This window comes from Nannobrachium achirus (genome assembly GCF_963921795.1).
Source record: "Nannobrachium achirus genome assembly, chromosome: 18".
Classification (NCBI taxonomy): domain Eukaryota; kingdom Metazoa; phylum Chordata; class Actinopteri; order Myctophiformes; family Myctophidae; genus Nannobrachium; species Nannobrachium achirus.
The window spans coordinates 53,562,387-53,573,083 of NC_137825.1; the positions used below are offsets into that span (position 1 = coordinate 53,562,387).

Sequence of the window (10,697 nt, forward strand, 5' to 3'; positions counted from 1 at the left end):
GTGGCCCCCGGGCCGCCAGTTGCCCATGTATGATGTAACTGAAGCCCTGGATGGCATGCGAGAACCCCTGTCCGTGCACGTTTACCTACTCAGCGATTGTTTTAACGATGCACTCAAGAGTGGCACTCTGCAACGCACCGCGCCTTAAAACAACTTGTGTTTACAAGCAACATTGTGTTCGTTTTAACGGATATTATTAGCGCCAGGAGGAGGCTTATAGCATTTGCATTTTCTATTCACACGCCTGAATCAATGTACAACGTCCCAGTTCTGGGACATTCGCACACCTCAGATAATCACTTCCTCAGACTTGACATAATGACAGCGAGTTATCCTATGACTGTAATATTATGGAAATCTCTTCTGTGCGGTCCACACTCCACAGTATATACTGTAGCTGCATGGATTTGAAGGCAACAATATCGCTTATGATTAAACTATATTCATGTAAATTATTTCTGTAAAGGGAAGGCTATCTCAATATTTCCTATGATATACGAGACGCGTTGGTTTTGAAATAGCATTTGAGTTGAATTGATTAATACGTCAGACGGCAGGGCAGCCCGTCAAGGGTGTGCTGGTGCGCAACACCGGCGCTCCCCAAGGAACTGTGCTGTCACCTTTGCCGCTCGTCCTCTCCGCCCCAAACCTCCGCACTATACGCGCCACATACTGAAGTTCTCTGTCGCCGGTGTGACAACAATCACCTCCATCTCCATCCGAGGGGGGAGTACTGTGGATAGGAGATGGTGGATACTTACTTATTGACCGACAAATCTGAGGCCCTAGCAAGTCTGTAGTGTTCTCTTCTTTGCTGTGATCTTTTGGGGTGGGGTTAACATCAACACGAGGAATGGCAACAAACTGAACTAGAACAACATCATAATCCAGACATGACGTGGCTTACTGGTTTCATCATGGTCCCATATATTCCCAAGTTTGTTGTCACATTAAATTGATTCCTTTTGAGGACACCAGTCGTGTTCTCACATCAACACAAGTTACTGTCCTATTTTGGGGAAATTGCAAGTTAAAATCACCCAAAGCTGATTGTATAGTTTTTTATGTCTAAAGACAGAACAGCTGAAGCAGCTTTTCACTACAGTAGTGCACGTTGACGTGAAACAGCATTGTGCGTGTGTGTGTGTGTGTGTGTGTGTGTGTGTGCTCACACAAACATTGAGCTGATCTGGCATTATGCTGAGATCGCATCATTTCAGTACCAGGGACCCCAGTGGATTCTTTCCGAACATGTGTGTGTCCCTGGACAATGAATTGACCTTTTATAGTGGACAATCTGGAGGTGGCTGTGCAGGAAGCTGCATGAAATGAAGCATAGCGTTAGTTTATGCAGGACACGTGAGTCTCGCCCGCCTCAGATGTAATCAGCTGTCAGTCAGATCCTTTCCTACTCCTCATTCTCAGATCTGCTGATTATTAGGGTCATCATCATACTCCAATCAGAGCTCTCGCTCAGTAAGGGAGGCTCCTTTAAATATGGCTTGCATTCACCATAGCTCTGCTTGTTTTTGATCTGAAGCTTCGGATCTGCTGCTGCTTAGCTGCCTCCTCCACCCCAGCCTCCACCTTTTTGATCAGAGTCTGGCATATAGGCTCAAATACTTGCAATGTTATGCTCTGCTGATTCAAGCTAATATGTCATATGTACTGCTATTGTATCCCTATGGGGGGTTTTGCTTAAAGGACCTACACCATGAATTTTCACTTTTTCTATTTTAAAACCTTTTTTGGGGGTCCCACTGGCACCTTCTATCCTCACAAAGTCCTATTTCTGTACATTGTGTCTTTCTCTGGTTTTGGGAAGACAAAGATGAAAAGCTTTCCACGGGTTCTCAGAACAGTGCTGTTCTGAGAGTTGACGCATGTGACGTCACACGCGTTTCCCGTTTTTTTTTTCAGAGTCAAAAAAAAAAAAAAACAAAAAAAAATTTTTTTCAACATTTTTTTTTTCAAACATTTTTTTTTCCAAAACTTTTTTTTTTTTCAAAAAACATTTTTTTTTTCAAAAAACTTCTTTTTTTTCTGGAAAAACCCCACTAGATGCGCCCCTGAGCAAACAGAGGCCGTTTTGGTATTGCAGCTGGAGAGCCTCATTATAGTAGAGCTAGAACAAACAAAAGAATGGTCAGAGTGTTTGTTGAGGGTTAAAACCTGTCTAAGACTCAATTTTGAGCATATATTTATACAAAAAATATAGTTTTAAAAGCATGGTGTAGGCCAGGGGTCTTCAACAGGGGGTCCGCGACCCCTAGGGGGTCCGCGGAGGTACTGCAGGGGGTCCACGAAATTATTGCAAAAAAAAAAAAAAAAAAAAAGATTTCAAAAAATGTTTTTTTTTCTTTTTTTGCCTTTTTCCACATTTATGTTAAAAAATAAATCATGATTCTATCCATTTTGAATAGCTTGAAAACATGATTACTATGCAATTGACAGATTGTTGATATTATTGACATTGGTTCTCAGTTAATAAGTAGTATGTTTAGAAATGGTAGTGGTACGGCCCACCCTGCTCGCTGTATAACTTGTACTTGTTTAAAATAAAAAGTATGTCGTAGCCCCGACCCCCCCACCCTACGAGGTGGTAGGGGGTCCCTGCTCCATCTCCCCATCAGTTTGGGGGTCCCCGGCCTGAAAACGTTGAAGACCCCTGGTGTAGGCCCTTTAAAGTTCCCTGATTTTGCTTAGCAAGCATGCGGTACAAAATTCAGGGAACATCTCCGAACGTGGAGCCCTTTGACAGCAAGTTTAACTGTATTCCATTTGTTGCAATACATGTTTAAATCTACTTTGAAAAAAGATAGCAGTGAGTTTTCCTGACTAAACCTCTCTCTTTATAATGTGCTAGTGGGGATGAGGAGGACATTCAGCCAGCGGCAGCAGTTCAGAAAAAGCTAAGGTATGGCAACATGACTGGTGTCTTGCACACGCGCCTTTGCGCGCGTGTGCAAGACACCAGTCATGTTGCCATACCTTAGCAACAGTCATGATACATTTATTTTCAGAAGTACATTCTATTTTCCCCCCCTTTCTACGGTTTCTTGGGCTGGATATGGCGGCCTGGAACCGTTGTTCAAGTGCAGCTAAACTTGGCATGCTAGTAAACGTGCCACAATTAACAATAAAATGAATTGCACCTGTGCAGCTGACCTGCGGAACCTGGGAATATACCATTTCGTCAAGATGGGGAGAATAAAAGTGTGGAGAATATAATTGTAATACCTTGTTAAAGTGACCATTTTGTCAAAGTTTGCATTTGTAGTTAGTTTACTGTAATTTAACAACATAATAACCAGCACAGATAGACAAAGAGACATTCATGGATTTATATTTAAAAGTAACTTTTATTTTCCCCCCCTGGACCCCAGGGTATGGCAGCTGCATACCCCTGCCATACCCAATTGACACCTTTGCATTCAGCCACAAACTCATCTTCCCTCCACACAGCCCTCAAAGCGACCAGACCTGTCTGAACCCCACAATATGTTCTGTTCCATTCTTTGGGATTACTGACTCCTGCTTGTTCTTCTCGCCCCCCTAGTGGCGAAAAGAAGAACCTCTGGGAACTCATATTGACTCCTGCTTGACTCTCACGCACATGGACAGCTGGGATGTACACTACTACAGCAGTGGTTTTGAGATGGGTCTCCGCGGCAAAACACGTGTAATTTTGGGGGTCCTTGACATGAAAAAGTTTGAGAACCACTGATATAGAAGAAGAATTTAGAAGACATTTATAGACTCGGGTCAAAAATATCCAAAGCCTTGCACACGATTTTCAAAAATAGCAGATCTACAAGCTCACAGCGCGGCACTCGGTGCCGCGCTGTGAGCTTGTATATCTGCTATTTTTTAATAGTTAAAGCTTAAAATATTGATCAAAGTGGTTCAAATCTAAAGTGACACAGATTTGTGTTCAGGTCTACAGTAAATGGTTGAACATAACTTATTAACCCCTTCTTTCTCTCTTGTCTCTCTCTGTGTGTGTGTGTGTGTGTGTGTGTGTGTGTGTGTGTGTGTGTGTGTGTGTGTGTGTGTGTGTGTGTGTGTGTGTGTGTGTGTGTGTGTGTGTGTGTGTGTGTGTGTGTGTGTGTGTCCCCTTGTCTTGTTTGTGCCACTGCCCTGGGGAACAACAGGTCGGGAGAAGAGAAAGGGTCCCATGATCTCTGCCGCCGATGCCGAGTTCCCGCGGGATTACCACACGCTGGCCGCCGGCGGCGGGGGGCGCGGGGCCCGGCGCTTCGCAGACAGTGGTGGAAAAAGTACTCCATTTTTTTTTTTACTTCAGTAAATGTATCAGCACTGCTATTTAGAAATACTCTGTAGAAGTCTGGAATAAAAAATGTACTTCAGTAAAAGTACAAAAGCATTGGTATCAAATGGTAGAAAGTACTCATTAGAAACGTCTTAGATCTTTTGAAAATGGCAGATTTGGAAGCTCACAATGCGTCAAGCTCACAATGAGTCAAGCTCACAATGCCGCATTGTGAGCTTGTAGATCGGCTATTTTCGAATGGCCCTAGCCGACATGTGTAAGGCTGAAGTGGTTGATGCACATTTTGTAATAATAATCCTAATCTACAAAGTAATTAGTAACTTAAGTTTTCACATGTAATGTGGGGCAGGCAGTGAAAGGATCTGAGATGCAGTGGAGTAAGAAGTAAAATATTGGAAATAATCAAGTAAAGTACAAATACCTCAAAATTGTACTTTATCTGTTTAGTATGTGTCTATGAAGTTAACATTACTCCAATAGACCCCCGGTTGTGGTTATAAAGTGCACATTGTCCTTCCATGTGTATTTTTGGTTTCTTCCTGAAAGCTGAAAGCCTCTGAGTCAAAAGGCCCGATCGGAAAACACTGATTTAATGACATCATAAAATAACCCTCTCCTCGTTTAACCATTCACCCAACACTGTGGGCGTGGCTAACTTCAGCTGGGTCACCACTCACCACCCACCTATTTTATTTTTTCCGATCGCCAAAATAAAAGCCTAGGTTCCCGAGGCTACCACCCACCTGACAACCAGGCATACTTAATGACCTGGTGGGTGTGGCCACATAAACCTCACTCTTTCTGTACACTTTTTTGGAAAGAATCGTCCTCCTAGTATAATCATAATACCTGATCATCATGTTTTAGGGTCTTTAAGTAAATGCACTTGGTTACTTTCCCCCCACTGTGCAGACAGCAACACCAACGGGGGGTTCCTGTCGTCGTCCCTGGACCGCCGGCAGAACGCCGTGGCCGCCAAGAGCCTGGAGGCGCTCAACAGCATCCACAAGGCCGACATCGAGCGGCAGCGCAATGCCTTCATGGACCTGCAGAAGACCAAGTATCCCAACAGTCCCTGTAGCAGCGCCGCTGTGGCCCAGGGCATGGGACCCACCGGTGGCCGGCAGGTAAACCATTATCAGGGCGGGTTTCCATTCCGAAACACTTAGAAACATTCACCAGGTTAGCATGCATTTACCAGCGTCGGCAGGTTAGCATTTCACCAGGTTAGCATTCACCAGCGTTAGTTTTACTGAGGTTAGGGTTAGGGTTAGGGTTAGCCCCACTTAGAAACATGAAACACCGGCATTTAGAATAATGGAAGTCAATCTTCGGAATAGCAATGTTTCAGAGTGCCGATGTGTAACCGATGTACACATACATCAAAGGGGGATTGAGCCCCTGCCCTTTTATCCGTCGGTAAAAAGTGCCCTCTCCAGACCATGAATGCAGTTTTTACTATGGTGAAAGAAATGCAAATGCCCCTCTTTCCATGTCATACCCTGGAGACAGCATTCAAGAGAATTGTTTTCTCCTGAACTTGAATGCAGCATCTTATGTTGAAATTATTGCCCTCTCTGTAGAAATCCATGCTGTGTACGCCACATATCCAGTATTGCCTTTTTATGCTTAGTGTAATGTGGTATCAAGTATTGAAAATAGCCGACCTCCAAGGTCACTGCGACACGTTGTGAGCTTGGAGGTCTGCTATCCAGTGACGTCATTACGTGCGCGTCCCGCGTCTCTGACGCATTCACGTTGCCTAGAGACGCATTCACGTCATTGCCCTGGGGTCCCACGGACGCATCGCCTCCATTGGAGTCCACGTTAAAATAATTTACCACGTCGCGAAAAAAAAATATTTTAAAAAGTCCACAGACGCCACCATTATTCATGGGTGAAGGCATGCTACTTAACCCTACTTTAACACAAATGAAATCCGCGTAGAAAGTCTTAAAACAGACGATAGAACTAACAACAGTGCGTTCTATCGTCCACCGACGCCATTCTGTGTGCCCGTAGATGGTCACAGAATTCAATGGGTGCCTGAGTTTTAGCGTAGCACCGGGCCGCTCTCTGACCATAGTGGCACAGCATGTTAGGTGATACACCAAAATGGGTTCCCCACAGAACGTGTGCAACTGACGGCGCAGAAACGTGACGTCTCTACACTGGCAAAACAACAGCGTCGCGGTCAGGGTCCCCGCGGAATGAACGTGTCGCAAACAGCATTTCGTTTCATTAATATCCTCGCCAGAAACTGCCTGCCGTCTGTCTGTCTCTTTCTGCATGCAGCGGAGCCACCGCACTCTGCACTGCAGCAGCATGAACGTGCTCTCTCTGTGATGCTGCTACGTTTAGCTACATGCTAAAGCTACTGCCGTGGCTGCTCTTCTGAGGCACAGTCAGTGAGGCTGGCAGAGGGTCATAAACTCATTAAGTCATAAAAAGACGTCTGATTTTCAAAGCGGAGAAACTAATTATCTGTGATTTACAACAGCCGTTCTCCGGAGCGCTCCACTTTCTCATAGTATTACGTCGAGTGGTCTCGCCATACACAGAAGTATACTCAAATGTTTTACTTAAGTAAAAGTATCTTCTACTGCAAGTTAAAGTCCGGAATTCAAAATGTACTTGAGTAAAAGTATAGGCTACACTTTAGGACTAAAAGTAAAAGTACTCATTATGCACAATTATTCTGTATCACATGTTACCAAATAATATCCTTTGAAAATAGCCATGGCTGAAGTGGTTATGTAGGCTATACTTTTCAAAGTAACTAGTAAAGTTTTCAAATAATTGTAGTGGAATAAGTACAATATTTGCCTCTGAGATGTAGTGGAGTAAGTAAAAGTAATGAAAATTGGAAATACTCCAGTAAAGTAAAAGTACCTTAAATTGTACTTATAAGTTACCTTTTTATTACCCCAAGAAAAGAAAAAAAAAGACCATTATTGCACCAAAGTAATCAACAAGCTAAAACTATACTATCAAAAATGTCCAAACATTAGCCTAATTGTAAAATAATATAAGATAGAGGCAAATATAAATAGCCGATCTAAAAGCTCACAATGCAAAAAATAAATACAATGGGGACCCAAATTGGGGACCCATCATTTTTTTCTGGGACTCATTCGAATGACCACCTGTGGGTCCCGGGACCCATTACTTTGAAAACCTATTAACATCACTGGCTATCTTCAATATGTTCACCAAAAGGCCCTTTTAGTCATTTCAGCCCCTGCCTCTCTAACATTCTCTGCACGGTCCCTGTTATGAATGACTCGTGCTGTATACCGTTGTCCGTTGAGTACTTGGAGGCGGTGTTGATTTCATCGACTGAAGCTATGTGTTTGTCGACTACCTTTGGAAAAAGTACTCAGATTGTATACTTAAAAAAGTATCAAAACTATAATCTAGATGCGACACGTTGTGAGCTTGTAGATTGGCTATTTTCAAACAGCCAACATAAAAATTAGGGCTAAAATGGTTTATGTATGTTTTATTGCGACCGTAGGTCGCAGTTTACTATCAGAACCGTCACAGCTTGTCCGTATCTGTCCGTACGGGTAACGCCTGACACTACTATGGTTCCCCTGACACATCACTGTGACATCACAGGTGACATCACAATGATGTCAGATAACAGAGCAGGGATCTCCATATATGGGCATAAACAGGTGAAATCACAGTGATTTCAGATACCATTAAACAGAGCAGGGATCTCCATATGGGCATAAAAGGGATTCTCTTAGGGATCTCCATATATGGGCATAAAAGGGATTGTATCCCAGATGATGCCCTGTTAGGAGATCCACACTAACAGAATCCATATATGGCCAAGACAGATCGCTTTTCACCCTTAGGCGTCTTACTGGTAATAATATTATAATTTATATCCACAAAGTAACTAGTAACTAACGTTTTCAAATAATTGTAGTGGAGTAAAAGTACAATATTTGGATCTGAGATGTAGTGGAGTAGAAGTAAAAGTATTAGAAATTGGAAATACTCAAGTACAAATACCTCAAAAGTGTACTCAAGTACATTACTTAAGTAAATGTACTTAGTCACTTTACAGCACTGGTTCATGATATCCCACAGGATCAGAAATGTATTCTGGCCCTAAACCATTCAAAGCTTTATATAATAGACCAGCGGTTGTATTTTGAAATTGATTTCTTTGACGTACAGGGAGCCAGCGTAAGGATTTAGGAACAGGAGTCGAGTGATATGCTCTACTTTCTCGGTATTAGAGTCAGAGAGGACTCTGAATCGCCGGCAGTCGTTTGATCGATTTCCTTTTTTTAGGGAGACCTGTAAAGACACGGTTAGAGACTTAGAGTTGTCAAGTCTGCTGAAAAGATGAATGCACAGACAAGTTTTTCTAAGTCCTTTAAACCTCAAATACCTGGAACGTGTCCGAGTCGCGTTAGATTTTAACCACTTTAGCCATTATTTAATGCTTTAACTATTGAAAAATAGCAGATATACAAGTTCACAGCGCGGCACTCGGTGCCGCGCTGTGAGATTGTAGATCTGCTATTTTTGAAAAATCTTGAAAATGTCTTGAATATCTTTGACCCGATCTTTGACCCGACTTCTAAATCCTTCCTCTAAATCAGTGGTTCTCAAACTTTTTCATGTCAAGGACCCCCAAAATTACATTTATTCGGACGCAAATCCCCATCTCAAAACATGTTGTTCCAGGGACCCCCAGAAGCAGATATTTGAGTTACAAAAGTTTGCTTTGAAAAATATATATTGAAAAATGTGCACACATTTTCACGATTTTTCAAAAATAGGTGCCGCGCTGTGAGCTTGTAGATCTGCTATTTTTAAATAGTTAAAGCAATCAATAATTCTAGGCCTAAATGGGTTAATACGTGATGGATTTTTGAGGTGATAGCAGGCTGACTTTGTGATTGTGTTAATGTGGCTGTTTAAATTCAGGTCTAAGTCCATGGCTACGCCAAGATTTGTCGCTTTTGAACACATATACTGTATTGGCATTCTCTTGCCTTTTCGAAGAGTCGAGAGAAAAGAGTTTCAAAATTGGATTTCTACCCACTTTTTGTGGTCACATGTTCAGATACTGGATTCTGATTGGCTTAAAACAGTGGTAAATCAGTCAACAACCTTGAGTTGGCTCATGGACCCCGCCCACTGTTGTGTTGCAGTTGTAACGTTTCCAAGATCTTGCAAGTTACAACTGTGTTTTCTTTCGTTTATATGGTAGAAGTGGTAGAAAACTAAGCAATTTACTGTTTCAGGGTCGCTGAAACAGTGGTAAATCAGCCAACAACCCACTCCCTCTCATGGTAAATGGCTTACTTCAGGCGTCATTCTATTTCATTTAGAAAATGTGTTCCTTCACTGTACCGTGAAATACAATAATTACAATTTAGGCATTGAGCAGACACTTTTAATCCAAAGCGACTTACAAAGCAGGTCAATACATCAATATAATAAGCACGATAATATGTCAGTACATCAACAACAATACAACAAATGCATAGGAATATCTAGAAAAACAATTACACAGGTAGACCACACACCTCAGTCAGTAAAAAAAAAAAAAAAACTTTTCTAAAACCTAAAAGTGCTATCTAGCTTTCATGTGTGGTTATCGAGGGAAGGGGAGTGTTACAGTAGTGCTTTGGGTTTAGGTCAGGGGTCTTCAACAGGGGGTCCGGGACCCCTAGGGGGTCCTCAGAGTTACTACAGGGGGTCCTCCAAATCTTCCAATCCTTTTTATTTTAAGAACTTGAACAGAACCCTTGGGTCCCTATTCTGAGAACTGTAGCCAAAAATAGCAGATCTACAAGCTCATAACGCCTTGCGCTGAGGCGTTGTGAGCTTGTAGATCTGCTATTTTTGGCAACAGAGTAAAAGACAGAAAGACAGAGTAAAAGGTCAAGTTTATCAGGTAATTATCTGAAAACACAAATTGACATGAATCCAAAATACACAGAAGATTGTGCTGTCAAACGATGAAACTATATGGAATCTATGAACAGGTTGTGGGGGTCCCTGCTTCATCTGTCTCTCAACTAAGGGGTCCTTGGCCTGAAAACGTTGAAGACCCCTGGTTTAGGTGGAGTCTGAAGAGGTGAGTCTTCAGTCCACGGCGGAAATACAGTGAAGAAAAATACAGTGAAGAAAAAAACATAATCTAAAAAAAGAAATGCGTCACTGTCGGGCTCCAAGTTTCAAGTTTGTACGTTTTTTCACCAAGCAAAGCCCTGCTTCATCACACAAACTGTCGCGCAAAAGTAGTGAAAACAGCCGATCTTGTAGATCTGCTATTTCCACTAGTTTAGTTCATTTTAAAACAATAAATACAAAACGAAAGGTTTTGGACATACAAGGTTTCCACCCGACACCGACGAATGGTTTGAGT

The 10,697-nt window shown here is 42.4% G+C and overlaps 1 protein-coding gene across 1 annotated transcript in view; it reads left to right on the top strand.

The window, feature by feature from the left end:
• Positions 1 to 4,159: 4,159 nt before the first annotated feature.
• The window catches only part of LOC308303657 (SRC kinase signaling inhibitor 1-like), a gene marked incomplete at its 3' end in the record, with an annotated part of 158,834 nt that continues 152,296 nt past the window's right edge, over positions 4,160 to 10,697 (top strand). The window contains exons 1-2 of the mRNA XM_080748102.1: positions 4,160 to 4,268; positions 5,207 to 5,421. Of these exons, the coding sequence (XP_080604228.1) occupies positions 4,178 to 4,268; positions 5,207 to 5,421 (306 nt within the window). The 5' untranslated portion in view covers positions 4,160 to 4,177. The remainder of the gene's footprint in view (positions 4,269 to 5,206; positions 5,422 to 10,697) is intronic.